Source organism: Anabrus simplex, chromosome 8, assembly GCF_040414725.1.
Source record: "Anabrus simplex isolate iqAnaSimp1 chromosome 8, ASM4041472v1, whole genome shotgun sequence".
Taxonomy (NCBI): domain Eukaryota; kingdom Metazoa; phylum Arthropoda; class Insecta; order Orthoptera; family Tettigoniidae; genus Anabrus; species Anabrus simplex.
Genome location: NC_090272.1, coordinates 33390804 through 33412202, shown reverse-complemented (window position 1 = coordinate 33412202; position 21399 = coordinate 33390804). Strand labels below are relative to the sequence as shown.

Genomic DNA, 21399 nt, shown 5'->3' with positions numbered 1-21399 from the left:
GGATGGATTAGTGGGACTACTTTGTTTTTATTTCCTGAATGATGCCCAATTATCCTGCCAGTGACAAATGTGGTTTTTACACTGTGCTTGCAAAGTTGAAAGTCGATTTCGATTTGCATCCTTATTGCCATATTTTCACTTACTTTGCAAAATTCTGTTAGTGTTCTCTTGCTCTTACATTCTACCCTTACTACGAAGGTGGATCAAATATAAATAGAAAATTGAATGTACCGCTGCTGTTAATAATAATTCTCTGGTGGGGCTTTGCCATGATGTTGCTGGAGGTGTCAGGAGAAGGGGTTTGCGCGCGCGAACGATGGTGGAGAGCTGGGCTGCTTCAGTATGCCATGAGTGGGCAAGAAGCGCACACGTCTGTTGTGCTACGCATTATTATCAAATTTCTCACAAAAGAGGGCACCAAACCTTCCGAAATTTTGAGACGGTTCCACACACAGTTTGGGAAGAAACACTTTCGCAGACTTGAGTATATGAGTGGGCTAAAAAATTTGTGTCAGGAAGAGAAGCTGTAGAAAATGAACCTTGTGAAAGGAGACTGCGGACAAGCACCACTGCAGACAATATTGTTGCCATTCGTGACATTATTGGTGAAGATTGGCTAATAAAAGTTTTGCAAATTGTTTTAGCCATAGGAATAAGTTACAGAAGTGTTCAAACCATCATCCGAGATGAACTTCATTTCAGAAAATTGTCTGCCAGGTGGGTTCCTCATCTCCTCAACCAGGAACAAAAAACTTTATGCCAGGAAGTTTGTCAGAGACTCTTGCGTCACTACGAGGAGGAAGAAGCAGATTTCTTGCATTGTAATGTAACTTGTGATGAAACTTGGGTGCATCATTACACCCCAGAGTCAAAGCAAACAAGCCTGGAGTGGCAGCGAAGAGACGAAGCAGGTCCGGTCTAGGCCAAAACATGCCCATCTGTTGGAAAGGGGCTTGCAACTATTTTCTGGGACTCTGCTGGCATTTTGCTGTTGGATTTTCTTCATGAACAAAGGACAATTAATGCAGCCTATTACTGTCACCTTTTGGATGGAGCAAAAGCTGCGTAATTGTAACAAGCAAAACCGGCAACTTGTCCGAAACATCATTCTTCTCCATGACAAGGCAAGGTCGCATACTGCTGCTTTAAAGAGGGAAGAACTGGAGAAAATTCACTAGACACCTCTGGAACACAGTCCAGATTTATCACCCTGCAGCTACAATTTGTTTGGACCACTCAGGCAAGACCTAGGAGGACAGCAGTTCGATGATGATGCAAGTGTAGAAGAGTTTGTGCGCAACTGGCTCCGTACACATCCCTCTTCTTTCTATCAGGACGGCATCAAAAACTTACCAGTCCAATGGAGAAAATGTATATCGAAGGCAGGGTACTATGTAGAAAAGTGATCTCTATTTATGTGGGGGGGGTTTTTTTGGTTGATGCAATAAATTTTTAAAAGTAATTCCTGTTTATATTTGATCCGCCCTCGTATTTGTCTTCTATAATGTATTACAGAACTATTTAAAATAGTTATATTTGAATCCGCCTTGTCAATACACTTATTAATGAAAGAAAACTATTTATTTAACCATACATGTTTTGAGAAGTCTACCATTCCCTTCATCAGTGGTCAGTTCAAAGAATATAACACTATACCTCGTATTTTGTTTTTACAGTTCAAAGAAGTATTGTGTCCTAATTCACCATATCACTGAATAAAGAAAACTTATGAAATATTATAAAAATGATTAATACATAAAATGTTGTTGAACTGAATGAGAATCTATATATATAAAATAAGAGTTTTGTCTGTACATTGCTCAGAATTTGAAAAGAATGGTATTTCTGTATCGGTCATGTCCACAGTAACAAGAAAATGCATTTTTTACTTTTTCGTAATTTCTGTCTGTCTGTCTGTCTGTCTGTCTGTCTGTCTGTCTGTCTGTTTGTATGTATGTATGTATGTATGTATGTATGTATGCATGTAGTATGTATGTATGTATGTATGTATGTATGTACACGCATCACGAGAAAACGGCTGAAGAGAATTTAATGAAAATCGGAATGTAAAGTCGGGTGATGAACCGCTACAATCTAGGCTATAAATTATTTTAATCACGCTGAGTGATATGGTAGTTTAGGGGAAGGCCTGAAATTTAATTCTCAAATATTTATGTTATTAATGGTCGTGTCTTAATGAAAATCGCTAGACAAAGATGGGAAATAAGTAGCTACAATATAGGCTATACACGCTGAGAAAAATGGTAGTTTAGGGGAAGGCCTAAAATTTAATTGTCAAATATTTATTTTATTAGTGGTCGTATCTTCACGAAAATTGGTATGCAAAGTCGGGGAATAGGTCGCTATAATCTAGGCTATCAATAATGTTATTCGCACTGAGTGAAATAGTAGTTTAGAGGAAGGCCTGAAATGTAATCTATCTATATATATAAAATAAGAGTTTTGTCTGTACATTGCTCAGAATTTGAATAGAATGGTATTTCTGTATCGGTCATGTCCACAGTAACAAGAAAATGCATTTTTTTACTTTTCCGTAATTTCTGTCTGTCTGTCTGTCTGTCTGTCTGTCTGTCTGTCTGTCTGTCTGTCTGTCTGTCTGTCTGTCTGTCTGTCTGTCTGTCTGTCTGTCTGTCTGTATGTATGTATGTATGTATGTATGTATGTACACGCATCACAAGAAAACGGCTGAAGAGAGTTTAATGAAAATCGGAATGTAAAGTCGGGCGATGAACCGCTACAATCTAGGCTATAAATTATTTTAATCACGCTGAGTGAAATGGTAGTTTAGGGGAAGGCCTGATATTTAATTCTCAAATATTTATGTTATTAATGGTCGTGTCTTAATGAAAATTGCTAGACAAAGATGGGAAATAAGTCGCTACAATATAGGCTATACACGCTGAGAAAAATAGTAGTTTAGGGGAAGGCCTAAAATTAATTGTCAAATATTTATTTTATTAGTGGTCGTATCTTCACGAAAATTGGTATGCAAAATCGGGGAATAGGTCGCTATAATCTAGGCTATCAATAATGTTATTTGCACAGAGTGAAATGGTAGTTTAGGGGAAGGCCTGAAATGTAATCTATATATAAAATAAGTGTTTTGCCTGTGCATTGCTCAGAATTTGAAATGATTGATTTTCTGTATCTGTCATGTTCACAGCAACAAGGTAATGCAAATTTTACTTTTCCGTAATGTCTGTCTGTCTGTCTGTTTGTCTGTCTGTACACGCATCAATAGAAAACGGCTGAAGAGAATTTAATGAAAATCGGTATGCAATGTCGGGTGGTGAACCACTGCAATCTAGGCCACAAATTATTTTCTTTACGTTGAGTGAAATGGTAGTTTAGGGTAAGGCCTGAAATGTAATTCTCAAATAAGTTATTTATGTAAATAGTGGTCGTATCGATAAATACTACATAACTAACATAACTTTAGTTATGTCGTAAGTTAGTAGTAGTTGTGTAAGAAGTTATTAAATTTCCGATCACTTATGTCTTATACATTGTTACCGTACCGCATAAAATCAGAGATATTCCTGAATTTGGATTTTTGTTACTAGGTCCATATCAGCGCCGAGTCACGAGAAAATGTGTAAACAGAATTTAGTGAAAATCGGTATGTAAAGTTTGAGAATAAGGAACTACAGTCTACGATATCAATAATTTTGTAAGACACCCTAATATCACAGAGTCGAAAGAAAACTAATGTGAAGGCCTGCAATATAGAAAGCTCATAAACTTTATCAACAATAACATTACATTGACCATTGTTTGTTGTAATGTGCTTTTTGTCTTCTGTTTCATCTCATCCCCGATAGGATCACTGCAGCGTACCGAGGCTTTTTCAATTTGCTTGACGTCACACCGACACAGGTAGGTCTTATGGCGACAATGGGATAGGAAATGAATAGTGGTGGGAAGGAAGCGGCCTTGGCTTTAAGGTACAGCCTGGTGTGACTGGTGTGAAAATGGGAAACCACGGAATACCATCTTCAGGGTTGCCGACAGTGGGGTTCGAATCCACTATCTCCCAGATGCAAGCTCACAGCTACGCGCCCCTAACCACACGGGCAACTTGTCTGGTCGTACCGACTGTAACAGCCTGACTGTATATTGGCGGGAAGTAGCTGGGGAGTAAGATAACTTTCTTCTTTAGCATGCCATTCCTCTGGTTCATACATTTTCTGATATATCTGGTACGTAACACACTGGTTCATCATAGTATTCGAGCTATTCAATCCCTACTCTGAGGCACTGATTGGAATGAGTAGTGTGCATATTTAACGGAATAATGACAGAGGAGTGTTCACGGCAGTCTGCGACCTGGTTATTCCAGCTCTGGAACTTTGGACTCTTAGATCGGCACCGTAGTACTGTTCGTTGAAAGTGAGAAAGTGTGCGGTTTTTAATTTGATCGAATATTTTATATGATAACATTGCTTTCAATTGCTACATTCCTACTGACGTTTTTGTAATGACCTATGTTCAATTCAGTTATGAAAACCACAAAGGCAGTTTTTCTGAGAATCCCGTAGCGAAGCACGGGTACATCAGCTAGTACTTATATAAATTTAAGATCTTCTAGTTTTTCTTCTTTTTTTCTTCCTTTTGTTCCTTAAATGATCATATGCTATTCTATACATTTTCAGATACCATCCTAAAATGCACTTGTTTATCCAAAGTATTTAAATACTCTAATATATCATCAGGTTTAACATTTTGTTCATCGATAATAATAAATATATCAACGACGTATCTCAACCATGTAATCAATCCATCTATTTTATCCACTATTTTATTATATTCCATGTAATCCATGAATATGTTTGCCAAAATACCTGAAGCCGGCGAAGTTTTTAGATTGTTTGTAAATTTTGTTGTCAAAAATGAAATAGTTATTTTCCAAAGTAAATTCTATTAATGTTTAAAATTCTTCAATTTCCACCTTACTTAATTTGCTGTGTTGTATTAAATTCTTTCTTACTAGCATATGATCATTTAAGGAACAAAAAGAAAGAAAAAAAAAAGAAGAAAAACTTGAAGATCTTAAATTTATATAAGTATTCTCATTCAGTTCAACAACATTTTATGTATAAATCATTTTTATAATATTTCATAAGTTTTCTTTTTTCATTGATATGGTGAATTAGGACACAATACTTCTTTGAATTGTAAAAACAAAAGCTAGTGTTATATTGTTTTATACTTTGAACTGATCACTGATGAAGGGAATGGTTGACTTCCCAAAACATGTATGGTTAAATAAATAGTTTTCTTGCATTAATAAGTGTATTGACAAGGTGGATTCAAATATAACTATTTTAAATAGTTCTGTAATACATTTCAGACTAATCAATACGGATCATACTACCATATTAACCTATCATGGTTAAGTTTATCAACAGTTTGTCTTCCTACGTCATTCACTATTTGGACTGCCTTCTTACACAATCTTCTGTCATCCTTTGATAAAGTTCTTTCTCAGTAGCACTCCATTCCTATGTTTTCTAGTAGCTTTTTCACCCCATCATTTTGATGTTTAATTTGGTGCTGATATACTATTCCTAGAATTTCACTACTTCTCCCCATTTTTAATCTCAACCAATATTTGCCTATTCATTTCACAACTGAGCTCGATAGCTGCAGTCACTTAAGTGCGGCCAGTATCCAGTATTCGGGAGATAGTGGGTTCGAACCCCACTGTCGGCAGCCCTGAAGATGATTTTCCGTGGTTTCCCATTACCTTAAATAAGGCCACGGCCGCTTCCTTCCCACTCCTAGCCCTTTCCTGTCCCATCGTCACCATAAGACCTACTGTGTCGGTGCGACGTAAAGCCAATAGCAAAAAAAAAATCATTTCACAATATCTGCCTGTATACTCATCACTTCGTACATCATTCTTACTCCATGATGCAGTACAGCTTGGCAATCCCATAATTATTTTGGAAAATTTATTAACGACTACATTTAAAAGCTACTGTTTCATGACCTACTCCCCAAATCTGAAAGCAAGCTGGAAGGCAGCAATCTCACCCTGCTGAGTTAACAAGTTCTATAAGTGATCCTTGTTTAGTGTGGAGAGATTGCCAAACTACTTTCTTCCACTCTCTGCAGTCTTTACCCTTTCTTTGTGTCGAGTTCAGTGGACAATATATCCATTCCGGCTAAAGTAGATGTAGTAAATCCTACAAGCCACTAATAAATAGACTCTGGTGGTGTTAGGCGAGTTCATCCCCAAATCTATCCCATATTGTCTTTCTAAGTCATTATCTTCTTACAAGGCACTTACTCCCTTCATTTTGGTCTTTTTATTTATTCTGACCATCTACCATTGCTGTTTATAATAATCCCCAAATATTCACTTTTTTAAATAACTTCTAGCTTTTTCTTGCTCATCCACAACTATTCAATCTTTGAAAACTTGTCACCCCTTTTACAAACAGTTTCTCTTGTTTTCCGTGGATTAAGCTTTAGATTTCAGTCTTTGAAAGCCTTCATGGCTCAGGCAGCAGCGCACCAGCCTCTCACCATTGGGTTCCGTGGTTCCGTGGATGACAGCCCATCTACTCACTGAATCGAAAGCTTTCTCTAAATGGATAAATCAACAACAACAATTGTTCCACCTAATCAATACACTGTATTTTGCCTTAAGAAAATTCGTAAATTAGTAGTACATGTTTCATTTAATCTTTAAACAGATGTAAACTGACTCCATTTCAGTTGTGAATTTAATTGAGAGATGCTGGTAATTAGGCAGTCCAGGAAGTGGGAAAGATTCTCAGAACCTTCTGCACAAACTACAAATGTATCATGCTCATATTCCTACCTAATAACAAGTTTGACATACATCGAAGAAAGATCCTTTGCCTCAAAGTGTTCCATGAGGATTTTAGCTACTGTGGGCAAAAGTGGACTTCCCATATCCAGATTCTATCAGGTAGTTGAATGAGATGCTAACTATATGAAAAATGATGAAATCTGTGATGCACTAGCATTAAGTTACGTATTAGAACATGATTCATTGACTGATGATAACTTCTGACAACATTTGGATTTCATTCTAACAAGACCACAGCCAAGGTAAAGCAATGTCACTAAAATGTAATTAAGTAATAGTTTGTAGAGCCAGTTATATGATCCTTATTCATCTGTATCCAATGTTATTAAAAATACCAGAATTCTATCTTTGGAATTGTTGACAAGAAAACTTTTCTCCTCATAGGTTGTAGTCTCATTAAAATTTACTTGAAATTATTAGTGTTTTTGCATCAGTCTGGAGGCTGGTTGCGTCTTTAAATAGCACCCCCAAAGGTTGTGCAGTTTTAGTGGAGTTGCAAAAACCCAAGTGCCAAAATGAGGCAGGCTAGGCAAGGTGAGCTAGTTTGCTGTTACTTCCCTTGCTGGGCCAGAAAATGCTATTGCAGCATAACTTTAATAACACTTAGATGAGCTAGTGCTGCTTTGAATGTCATTACTCAGCACCACCAATACCTCAGGAGCTTCCCTACTGTCACAACCATAAGTGAGACTGAGACTTCAGGGACCTGTGCCAAGAGACAGATCAAAAAATAGCAACAGGTGGATTCCTAGCATAGCCATTCAGTTTTGATCTGATTTCAAGAGAGTTCAGTGAGTTTTAACTTGAAGATTTTCCTATTAATCAAATTTAATCAAATGATTACCATTCATTTTGATATTTAATTCTATTTCTTATCCTGTATGGTCTTATCTCATGCAAATAAATTAGTACTCCACTGTGATTCAATTGTCTGTATTATATGTTTGATCTGTTCTATGACATTCAAGTTACAAGTAAGAGGAAACTCCTGTGAGGTCCATGAAGACTTCAGACGGAGCTTTTCTTCTTGTTATGACTTCTACTCTGAAGACGCAGAATTCAGGGAACCGTTTGGGCCTGGGACTAAGACAGCGTAAGTACAACCTCATTGTCTCTAGTTATCCTCATGTTCGATGTTTTCTGACTCAGGGAAAAGTTTAGAAGTGTTATTTATTCATTCCTATTAAAATTGCTACACTGTTACCTCATACATCATAATACAACATTTTTCATCATCGCACCAACTCGGACAGGTCTTCCAGTGACAGTGGTACAGGACAGGGCTAGGACTGGGAAGGAAGCACCATGGTGTTAATTAAGGTACAGCCCCAGCCAGCATTTTCCTGGTATGAAAATGGAAAATCACAGAAAACTATCTTCAGAGCTGTTGACAGTAGATTCAAACTCACTATATCCTAACAAATGCAAGCTCACAGCTAAGTGACCCGAACCACATAGCCAACTCGCTTGGTAACATAATTAGATTAGAACAGAGATGGCGAACCTATGCCACGCGTGTCACCTAGTGACACGCGAACACGATTTCGGTGGCACACCACATGAACATAATAATATTTAATATATACGTCTTGCACTGCAGACAATACATATAAAGTTTCACTTGTAAATAATAAATATCGAAAATCTAAATACTAGTTCCATTCGGACGTGCAATATGGCAACACCGCTACATTGATAGGTCCGAAATTCAAGTGAGATAGTGTCGTTTTCTGGTGGTTTTGTATACGGACATCGCAAACGTGTTTTCGGTGCCGAAAAGAGCAGAAACTTAACAAGGGTAGTGACCGTATTTTTCAAGAACTCTGGCCAAGGGAATTCGGACTGATAAAAACATGTGTTGCCTGTGTTCGAAAACAATTGTATCCCCCACAGTTAATCTAAAGCGCAACTTCGAAACTGATCATTTGAATATTTGTTCCATTTCAGATGAAGAAAGAAGAGAGTTCGTTTAACAAAATATCGAGCATTGCACAAAACAAACTAGTTCTTTTGTATCATCTTTTCGGCCAAGGAATAATATCAGTGCTGCTGTTTCCATCTGTCTCACTGCATAGTACAGCATGGATGGGAAACCGATTTCTGACGGTGAGTTGTTGAAACAAAGTTTCTTATTGACGTCCGACACATTAAAGGAATGCCAGCCAGCTGAACTGCTGTCAAGGATAGAATATTAAAAATGAGTGAAGAAGTTTCGGAGCAGTTGAAAGCTAATTTGGATAACTCCCACATGTATACAGTATGTTTTGATGAAAGCAAAATGTGACCTTACAAAAAAGGATACCTGATCTTTTAAATTTTAGATTTCGTTATGGAAATGTGATGAGGGAGAAATTAGTTTAATTGTTGAGCATGCAAACTACAACATGGAATGATAATGAAGCTAATGGAGGAAGTTAAGTCCATTCGCAATATTAGTACTTTTGAATTTTGTATCTAATTATTTTTTTTACAATTTGTTTTACTTCGCACCGACATAGATAGGTTTTGTGGCGAAAATGGGATTGGCGTACAAGTGGAAGGAAACCGCCGTGGCCATAATTGAGGCACGGCCCCACGGAACATGCAATCAAATGTATTTACCAGATATATGTATAATAAATAAATAAATAAATAAATAAATGAATCTGTAAATGAATAAATAAATGACATATTATGAAACATAATCGGGAATTTATAAAGGAAGTCCCGGCGGAGGGGGGGGGGGGTGTAGGTTGTAGACATCCCCTAATGGAAAATAACAAGTGGCACAGTCAACAGATGATAGTAACAAATCAGACTTAAAATGGCACACTACTTGAAAAAGGTTCGCCATCCCTGGATTAGAACATGAAAAGAAACACATAATAGGATAAACAAAATACAGAGTATGTAATTTAATTTTGTCAGGTAAACAACAAAAGTGTCACTAGAGATCTTCTAGATCTTTTACATCTCAACATCTTAAGATATGGACAGTCAAAAACACTTTTTTTGTTTCCTCCAAACATACAACATTATTCTCTGCCAGGTCTGATCTGGAGGCTGATATTCAACCACTGATCCACAGAGGGAGCTCGTAGAAAGGAAGGATGAGGATGTAGATGCGTCAAGACAAGTTTTCTTCTGCTTCCCAGTTCATCAAAAAAGGTGGGGGGGGAATTCACACCCCTTGTGAGAGATCATTCTTGAATATTCTTCTTTCTTGATGTGAGAAATGTATGATGAGGAATGAGTTGGATAAATACAAGAGAATGGAGAGATAAAAACAAAATAATACCTAGAAGGAAAATGTCCTCCTTCCGTAGCATTTTTCATGTTTGTCATAGTCTCTCTATTTTGCCGCTCCGTATGCCCATGCTAACCTGTTCTTGTGTTCTTAGCTTTCTATCTTTGATGATTTATATTTGTACAGTAGTTTCTCTAGATACTTTTATTCTTCACCATATTCACTCTGGAACTAATGATAATACTGAACATTGAACAACAGGAGAGTGAGCTGTGTATGTGCATTGAATACTGGAGGTTGTATATCTGTTACCATTCACAGGATTTTTCAATGCCTTTGAAATGTGGTGTTGGAGAAGGATGTTGCGAATACCGTGGACAGCCAGGCGAATAAATTATTCTGTCATCCGGGAAATTGGAATACAATAAAGTTTATGCCAAGTTGTGTACCAAAGAGAATCCTGCAATTCTTTGGTCACATTATGAGAAGAGAGGATGACAACCTGGAAAAATTAATTGTCCAAGGAAAAGTTTCTGGCACAAGGACAGGAGGATGGGTCACAAAAAGATGGGTTGATCAAGTAAGGGAGATCATGGACAACAAAGTCCTTGGGTCATGATACTCAGTCATGAGTGGAACAACTGGAGAGAGAGAGAGAGAGAGCATTCCTGATTATCTGAAATTCAAGTGATTTACATAAGAATTGTGTGCTGTATTGTTGACATCATCCCACTGATGTAATGGTACAGGAATATGGCCGGTATATGAACAGATTGTTATAGAAAATTATAACCACTCGCAGATCGCAACAAAATTAATAAAAATTAAAACATTACATTTAACTATAATTTCAGTTAGATTAAAATATCACAAATGACAACTAAAGGCCAAGATGTGGATAGCAGAAGGAACCCTAAAGGTTAAAGACCGGAAGACTTTCTTGAACTGAAGTTTGAAAGAGAAATAAAATGAGCTCATTATTAACTATTTGTTGACAATTAAAACAAAGAAATTTACATAAACATAATCAGGAAGAAAGGGATGAAAGTTTTAGTATAACATAATCACATAATAAAACTTAAGCCACGTGCTTACTGTATGAAAACTGGTTTGTACACAGCAGAACAAATAAACACATTCATAATCCTACTTTGATGTTTCACATTTCTGTTACAGGAGCTATTCCCATACTAATTGACTTTAAATTTACCAAAGAATAGTTATAAGTTAACAAAGCCTTAAAGGAATACAAAATTACATCATCAAAAGAAACCAATTCTCGAGTGGGGAATGCAAAACCTACTTACAATCAGTTACACAAAAGTTAATGGAGGGCAAAACCTGATGGATAAATTAATTTAACATATGAAAAAAAGGCTTTTTCTTTAAGTATACCTCCAAAAAAAGTGAAGATGCCTATAGTTGAAAAACTACATCATCGTGCCTCTAAAAGTTTTAGCGACTAACGTGAAATCTTGTATAATTAAAAATAAAAATAAAATTTTTTAATTTAAGTGAAGTTACAATTGAAAATTAATAGGAACAAGAGTGCTTACACTGAAGGAAAGTCGAATCCCCCATGTTTGTGGAGCTCAGAACCACCATGTCCAACCGTTAGGATGGTAAATCAGAAAGACGACACGTATTCATTCACTCCCACCGAGGAGCGGTTGAAGATTGATAAACAAGAAATGGGGTAAGCACAAAAGGGACCAATAGATAGGTGGAGTTAACCCTCTGTTTTCAATGTTAACCAATTAAAAACATTGTTATTCTGTCCAATCAAATAGTTATTCCTTCTTGTTGACGCTGTTAATTACAAAATTTTCGAAAAGTCCAATAACGCTTCTAGAACACGGCGTGTGTACCACAAGGTACTCAAAAGGTTTAAACCAAAAGATGAAAATTTTAAATACATGTTAAAATGACGTTTTTTTAAATACAACCAAATGAATGAGAGTTCAAAACAGATAATTTAGAATGCAGCACCTTCCCATCATCTCAAAAAATACTCAAATGAAAAGGACAGGTAAGCCAGATGTGCCAGCTGTGTTGGAGATCCTGTCCTAGTATGAATGTTAGCTGTACTGAGGGACTGCAGGATTAAGGGTAGCTTATTACAGCCGATTAAAGGAATTTATGTTGACAATGGGCCACAGTCAGAATTGATAGTAGAATGAATTATTGGTTCAAAGTAGTTAGATAGTTCCACTTTTGATGTTCACAGTATACAGTACATGGATCATTTACTGGCAGGGAGGGATTCAATTAGGTGGAAATATAGTAAGCAGTTTGGCCTATGTTGATGATTTGGTCTTGTTAGTAGACTGTGCTAAAAAATTTCAGTCTTATATCTTGAAGACTTTACCCAGCTTTCACTGTCATACAGCAAAGTCAAATGATAATTTCATCTGAAAGCTCACTCTTTCCATTGATCACAACTGAGAGCTCACTGTATTAGCTTTACTGCACCTTGATTCAACATCACTTTCTATACTACCATCCTGGGAGAATAAGCATTCAAAATACTTGAAATGATCTACCTTTTCCAGTTTTGTATTCTCAATCTGAAATTAAGTTCTGTTAGGTTTTTCCCCAACTGACATCACTTTGTTCTCGGACATGCTAATTTTTCTATTATACTCACTGCACCTCTGTTTGAATCAAGATATCTTATTCATAAGTTGGAAGTAACAGATATGAAAGTACCAAGAATGATTGCTGATAAAAACAGTGGTGAATATGAGTGAATGATGGTGAGTGTTGCATGTGTGTAATTTAGTTCATTTTCATTAAATTAATTTAAACTAATTTTCATTAAATTGAATTTAGTAGTTTGACAAATGATATGTACATATTGGTATAATTATTATGTTGCATTTATTTTGAATTTATAATACAAATCAGTTTCTTTTAAAATATTAAATATTCTCCACAATTTTTCTGTACAACGATGTAGTTAAGTGTAAGAGAGGACCATAAGTCCTAACTTCACCGCTACTAAAGACAGATAAATAAATAAATAAATAAATAAATAAATAAATAAATAAATAAATAAATAAATAAATAAATAAATAAACAAAATAAGAGGGTACCCGGGATAAGGAGATAAATGCTAAGTTAGGAATGAACTTGATGGATGAAGCTGTGTGTATAAATGGGCTTCAGTGGTGGGGGTCATGTGAGGCAAATGGAGAAGGATAGGTTACCTAGAAGAAGAATGGACTCAAGAATGGAGGGTAAGAGAAGTAGAGGAGACCAAGATGTGATGGCTAGATACAGTTTGTAATGTAAAGATAAAAGGTGTGAAACTTGAAGAGGCCACTGAGCTAGTTGCAGATGGAAGATTTTAGAGGTACTTAATTCACAGAGGCTTGCAGACTGAATGCTGAAAGGCATAATGTTTGTGTGTGTGTGTCTCCGTGCATGCATGCGTGCGTGCGTGCATGCATGTGTAAGCATATGTATGTATATATGTATTTCATATTTATTATGATAACTTGTTCTCTAGACTGTAATGATCTCATTGCTCAGTATTTCTTATACAGCTGGGTGTACAGCACAGAGAAGGAGCTGCAGGGCACAAGTCACTGGGGACTAATAGCTAGCTATGGCGGAGGAGGCTACTACCAGGATCTTCCTCTACCAGATAGACAGGCTGTCATTGATACTGTAAAGATGCTCAAGGAAAACCTGTGGATCACTCGAGGGACCCGTGCTGTCTTCCTTGATTTCACTGTCTACAACGCTAACATCAACCTTTTCTGTATTGCCAAGTAAGTAATGTTTTAAATAATAACGTTCTGTATTGGAAGAAACTCCTTCCAACGTCGCAAGATATCACAGGTGCACACTGAAACAACATCAAGTCACTGCAGTTAAACTGCGAGTTGTCTTCTCCCAGAGTAGTTTCACTACCCTGTAAAATACCACTAATTTTACACATTGTAGCGTATCCAAGTTCCCTACTCATCACTCTTTCCAGCTTGCTCTTCACAGAAATACCTACACTGCCATCTTGCATTTTAGATAATGCACAAGCTCCAAACACTCACATAACTCTAAACCATTGGTCTAAAAACTATTAACTACTTTCATACTTTCTCTGTAATGCAACTTAATTACAAGTGATTATTTTCATTTTGGCCGTATTGAAATTCAATTATTAAACGTTAAACATTAATTTAATGAAACCACCTATTCAATACTGGTTAAGTTTTTATGACTATAACAATGTCATTACATTAAGTTTGAGTATGGTACATGTTTTGCCTGGCATTGCAGGCATCATCAGCCATTAATTCTATCTCCAAGTCAGAGCTCTGAGTGGATGCTATTTTAGGGTTAATCATAGTCAATATTATTTATATAACAGGCAAAGGAGTGATCACGCCGTCCATGTTTTAAAGTTCTAATGTGACATTCTACTCTTGTTCACATGAATGGAAATATATTGACTGTTAACTTTCATAATGTCGGTAATGAGAACGGCTTGATGCAAGTGGGATTAAATCATCTGTACATTTTTACAACTTATTGGAGATTAACTTGTGCTAGAACTATTCTTAAAAACTATTTTTTTAAATACAATTTACATAATATATACAAACTTATGGTACATTTTGGAACTGAACTGGTTGAATTTGTCTTGAAGTTTCCAAGCAGTCGAACAAAGGTGGGTGATGCAAGAAATATTAAATTAGGAAATGAAGTCTTAAAGGAAGTAGATGAATATTGTTACCTGGGTAGTAAAATAACTAACGATAGCAGAAGTAAGGAGGGCATAAAATGTAGATTAGCACAAGCAAGGAAGAGCTTTCTTAAGAAAAGAAATTTGCTCACTTCAAACATTGATATAAGAATTAGAAAGATGTTTTTGTAGACTTTCGTGTGGAGCGTGGCATTGTATGGAAGTGAAACGGATGATAACTAGCTCAGAAAGAAAGAGAATAGAATCTTTTGAAATGTGGTATTACAGAAGAATGCTGAAGGTTCATGGATAGATTGAATCACAAATGAAGAGATACTGAAATGTATTGGTGAGAGGAGATTAATTTGGCTAAATTTGACGAGAAGAAGAGATAGACACCCAGGACTTGTTCAGTTGGTTTTTGAAGGAAGTGTAGGTGGTAAGAACAGTAGGGGTAGACCAAGGTATGAATATGACAAGCAAATTAGAGCAGATGTAGGATGCAATAGTTACGTAGAAATGAAAAGGTTAGCACGGGATTGGGTGGCATGGAGAGCTGCATCAAACCAGTCTATGGATTGATGACTCAAACAACAACAAACATTAGTCATAAAAACTTTTTCATCTCATTTACGTCGAATGTTTTCCACATCTGAAAAATAGAATAGGCCTGTTTAGTGACTGGTTTCGGTGCTGCTCTAATAACTTGTTCTGTGTAGAGGTTTGGCTGATGGCATATATATTCAAGGATAACATCATTTACAAATAAATTGACGAAGGACATAATTTCATTGGAATTTTTGATGTCAACATTTAGTTCTATCCGGCCAGTGAACTCAATTTCAGGCAGGCAGTAAGACGGATGCGTATCGGTTTTTGCTTGTGCTGAATTTCACTTTACTCAGTGTCTGGTATATCATAATCGGAATTGCTTTCGCTATCAATGAAACCAGGGACAAGTTCATCACCAGAATCATCGTTCAGTAGTAGTCTTCAATTTCCTCACTTTGTATACTGTGTTTGTAACTCATCATATTATCACAACACAATAACTCACTTCTCTACACACCCCCACAGGAATACCATGACAGGCTTAGGTCCGTGTTTACTCAAAGATAAAAGAAAGAAAGCATTGGAATGTGTCCCCTGTTCAGGTAGTAAGGGTGAGGGGCTGTTCATTTATATGCCATCTATTGATTTCAACACGAACTACGACTTTGTATGAATTTAGCGCTAAATTCGAAATAACGTTTATGTCGCGCAACCTTAAACACCTTAATCCTGCACATAGGCTGCTCTTAAATGCCTTAAGGTGTCTATGGGAGTGAATGTGTTAAAATGTATAGCTCTTAGTGTTACCCCAGAAATACGATGGAGAGGTCACCATATGTTGTTTCTCATGTGAAGACCGGGTTAGGGAATTTTCATTGTAATAGCAGGCCCCTTGCCTACTGCCAGTCACAATCGAGTTGGGCTATTTTCATTATAATGGCAGACACTCACCCTCCACCTGCCTTTTTACATCCTCAGAAAGACTGTCTTTGTGGTTTCCCTGAAGTCTTAAAGGATCTGCATTCGGGAGATAGTGGGTTCGAATTCCACTCCTGGCAGCTCTAAAGATGGTTTTCTGTGGGTTCCTATTTTCACACCAGGCAAATGCTGGGGCTGTACCTTCATTAAGGCCAAGGCTGCTCGCTTCCTTCCCACTCATGGCCCTTTCTATCACACCGTCGCCCAAACAGTCGCATCAGTACACAGTGCACCCATCTGGTGGCAATGCAGGAGTGTATTCACACATGCAAACGATCATAAAAGTGCCAAATGGCATCCTGCGACAGATTGCCTCAAGCTCTTTCACCTTTTGATGCAATTTGGCAATGGTTCTTGCAGGCTCTGGAGAACACATAACTTCCCGCTTCATGATCTGTACATGTTCAATTGGTGAAAGATCTGGTGATGTTGCTGGCCAGGGCAGTTGTTGTACACCACGTAGAGCATATTGTGTTGCAGCAGCTGAATGTGGACGTGCGTTGTCCTGCTGAGAAAGCACATCATGTTCATGTTCCTGTCAAAGACAGCAACCTGTGTAGTGTAATGGGCACTGGTTATGTTACCCTGCAGAAACATCAACTGTGACCATGAGTTGTAACTGATAGCCCCTCACACCATGAAGCCTGGGGTGGGGCTTGGGTGTCATGGGCGAACGCACTCTGGAATAGGTCGCTCACCAGGTCTATGCCGTACACTTGTACGTCCATCACTTGCATACAGACAGAACCTACTCTTGTGACTGAAGACAACAGAGCGTCATTCCCCTCTCCGGTCAACTCTTTCATGACAACAGAATAGCCCTGCTTGGCGGTCTCGTGGTGTCAGTGGTAGCCTGGCCAGACGCACACGTGATTGTAATCCTGCTGCAAGCAGATGGTTCCCAGTGGTCCTTGGTGACAGAGCAGGTGCAACATGTGACCAGATTTCATTCTTAGATGATGTTCGGTCGACCACTGCTGCTTGTACAGTGTGTTTATCTTGACGTGCGCCTGTACTATGCGGATGCCCAAAGCCTGGTCTGTGAGTGTGGGAAAGTTCCACAGATCACTGCTGAAAGCAGCGACACACCACCAATACATTGTGCCCAACATGTGTAGCAATCCGTTGATACATCCATCCAGCTTCCCCCAGGCCCACAATGTGCCCCCTTTCAAATGCTGCAGTTGTTCAACAGGAGCACGTTCTTGTTGGTGGGACATAGTTGTCACTTGAATGAATGTTGAAAACACTGTTCACCTTCTGACCTCAATACAGCTACTGCCTGCAGAGTCAAAATAGAGTGCACACGGTCAGGCCTCTTGAGCGTTATCTGATCGCCGATGTCCACGACAAATGAATCACTATCACTACAACCCCTCATTATGCACATATTATAAACCCGGGTGCCACTGAACACAATCCTCGAGGATGTTCTTTTTTTTTTTTTTTTTTTTTTTGCATTGTAGTACATGGAGGAGTTCCATGATTTGTCAGATGGCAGATCAGGTCGCAGAATCGACTTGCTGGTTGTTCCTCCAGTCAAACATCAGCCAGAAGAGGTCCATGGAGAAAAGTGCATAATTTATGAGCTCACCATTCACTACTATTTGGAAAAACATCACCTCATGTCCGTTCAAGTAATAAATTTGATGATGAGAGCGAGAAGAACAATAACTTGCCTTTTCACAGATTTCTGTAACCCCTTTGCGACTGTTATTGCCCTCGCCACTCTAAAAGGATCTCTTGCCATAATTATAGATCTTTTTTTTTTTTTTTTGAGGAAACTGTTCTTGAAATTTCATAGTTTAGAAGAGGACTATCAGAGCTTAATTTCTTTCAATTGTGTCTCTCTTTCCATCGATTAGTATGCTTTGTCAACCTTTGTTTGAAGTAAGCAGAAGAAAACTATTTTCAAAATAAAATATTACATTTTGATTTCTTGTTACCTCTCCATTTGAAAGCTCTATTTATATTGACAGTATTATTATCATATCATTTGTTTTTGACAGCACTATACAGGAGAGCTTCTTGTGTTTGTTTTAGCCCTATTGTCTTTGCAAGGTCTTCTTTAAATGTCCTTCCTTCAATGTCAACTATTCTTTTGATGTAATCATATAGAAAGAAACATATAATAGGATAAACACAATGGCACGTCATCATGGGAAGAGGGAGAATATTGACCTGTCAGGTTCCTTTTCTCCTTTCATGTTCATCCTGTGGACCTAATCTTTTAACACCTGTATGCATCTCTGTCTTTTTTTCCTGTGTATATCTGGCTGTCTTCTTTCCACATCAAGAGTGAAGATCTGGCAAGATGACGTCTCAGTAAGAGTTGAAGCTGGGGAGCAGAAATGAGCTCACCAGGAGCTGAGGAGAGAGCCTAGTCCATCTGAAGTGTATTCTCTTGCTTCCCACACTGACCTGTCATATTATACTGTATGTTCCATTCTTTCTATATTTGGCTTGAATTGCACTTGTTTGTTGCTTTACATTATTTATTCTTTTGATCAGTAATTTTTTTTCTCTGTAAACTGATATCCTCAGTTTAACTTGGGTTTCTTCACACTGTGGCATGGTATAGAGCTCTTTTTTTTTTTTTGCACAATTTCTAGATTTGACAGCAGCCTTTAAATGATCATTCCACCACACTGTTTCTGTGATCTGTCACCCATATACCCTCTCTGCTGTCTCCACCATTGCTCTCTTCATCATCTAAAAGTATCATGTCTCCTGTCAACATCTTCCAAACATTCTCCTGAAACATAACCCCTTGGTTCAGAATATTGTCAAGTTTTTGTTTTTTTACTTTTGGTGTAATTTTGTTGTGAATTTTAGGATAACTGAGACAACAAGCTGGTCTCTATCCAGATAATCACTAGGGATTACTTTGACATCACTTACAACGTTCCAAATATTTTGGTTAGTGGGTATGTAATCAACCACAGTTTCTTATTTATTGACCCAACTGTATCTTGTAATCTTGAGTAAGCCCCATTTCTTGAACCGAGTGTTACTCTCAACCGTATTGTTTCTCATTCACATATCTGGAAAATATTCACCCTCTGTAGTCCTATTCCCCTTTTCATGAAGAATCTGTCTGATCTACCCGAATGTTAAAATCTCTCATCTATATACGAAGCGTGTTTTTTAAGTAAGGTCCGTTTCGTTGTAGACACTAGTAGTTCGCGCGCATATCGCAATGAGCACATTCGTCGTGTACCGGCATGCCTCGGGAATGTCTGTGCTCAGTTTCAGCTCTGTAGCTAACCTGTACGATTCTGTTCTATGCTTTCAGAATGTTTAAGACTATCAACTCGCCTGTCGCGTGTGAGGTTTGGTTAGTGATACGGTTTTTGTCAGCAAGGAACCTGTCTGCTACAGAAATTCATCGACAGATTTGCGAAGTGTACGGTGATACTGTTATGAGTGAAAGCAAAGTGCATAAGTGGGTACGACAATTCAAAGATGGCCGTGACAACGTCAATGATGAGGACCGCTCCGGTCGCCCTTCTTTGATTACAGACGATTTGGTGGCTTAAGTTGAAGCGAAGATTCGTGAGAACAGGCGTTTCACAATAACAGGTCTCTCAAATGAACTTCCTGACGCTTCGAGATCAGTGCTTTACAACATTGTTTCTGAACAACTGGAAACCGTGCTCCCGTTGGGTCCCAAAACTCCTAACAGAGGACCACAAAAACCAAAGATTTGAGTGTGTGATGAAGTTCTTGACTCGTTATGACGAAGAAGGTGACGGCTTCTTGAGTCAGATCGTAACTGGAGACAAAACATGGGTTTCGCATATCACGCCCGAATCGAAGCAATACCTGTAGAGCATGGAATGGAGACACACACACTCGCCTGTAAAGGTGAAGGCCAAACAGACTCTGTCCCACGCAAAATCATGGCGTCGATGTTTTGGGATAGGCATGGTGTTTTGTTGGTCCACTTCATGCAACGAGGAACCACTATCAATGCAGAAGCATACTGCCAAACCCTGAGAAAGCTACGCAGAGTGATTCAAAACAAAAGATGCAGCATGCTGACAAAGGGAATTGTCCTTTTCCATGACAATGCAAGGCCTCACACTGAAGGTCAGACTTGTGTTTTATTGGACAGTTTTGCCTGGGAAGTTTTAGACCACCCACCCTACAGTCCTGATCTTGCCGAGAGATTACCATCTGTTCCTCCACCTTAAACATCACCTCAGTGGCAACTATTACAATGACAACGACGTGAAAACGGCAGTGAACTCTTGGTTATCAGAGCAGGCGGCAAGTTTCTATGAAGAGGGTATTTTAAAATTGGTTACGAGGTATGATAAGTGTTTGAACAAACTTGGCAACTATGTCAAAAAATAGAGTGAAGTATGTACTTTCTGAAAATAACTTTACTTTTTTAAATAACCTTTCATTGTGTACTTATTTTCAAATGGACCTTACTTAAAAAACACGCCTCGCCTCGTATATAAAAGAACATGTCCTGACTGACTGACTGACTGACTCATCATCGCCGAGCCAAAACTACTGGTCGTAAAGAAATGAAATTTTCGAGGATACATTTATATTACAATGTAGGTGCTCACTAAGGAAGGATTTTCAGATATTCCATCGCTAAGGGGGTGAAAGGGGGAGGGGGCGAACTTTTAAAATGAGTGTATCTATATCTCAAAACTTTAAAAGTTTACAGATGTAAAAATTAGTATTTACTGTAGAATCTCCTCTAAAAATAAATAAACACTTTTTTTTTAATCCCACTAGGAGGGCTGAAAAAGAGTGAAAGCGGAGTTGAATGCCTTTAATGAGGATACTTATATCTCAGAAACTGAAGATATTACAGACCTGGAAATTGGTATTTGGAATCTCCTTTAAAAATAAAGAAACTTTTTTTTTTGTCTTTTTTGTTTTTGGAAAATCCAATTAGTGGGGGTTAAACAGGAGTGACAATGGGGTGAATTTTTAGACATTTTAAAAATGAGTGTATCCATATCTCAAATCTTTAAAAGTTTACAGATGTAAAAACTGATATTTAGAATCTCCTTTAAAAATAATGAAACACGTTTTGTTTCTGGAAAACCTCACTAGGAGGGGTGA

The 21399-nt window shown here is 37.8% G+C and overlaps 1 protein-coding gene across 1 annotated transcript in view; it reads left to right on the top strand.

Annotated features, from left to right (window-relative positions):
* The window catches only part of LOC136879283 (polycystin-2-like protein 1), a 163037-nt gene that overhangs the window by 1494 nt on the left and 140144 nt on the right, over positions 1-21399 (top strand). The window contains exons 2-3 of the mRNA XM_068229043.1: positions 7831-7955; positions 13637-13864. Of these exons, the coding sequence (XP_068085144.1) occupies positions 7831-7955; positions 13637-13864 (353 nt within the window). The remainder of the gene's footprint in view (positions 1-7830; positions 7956-13636; positions 13865-21399) is intronic.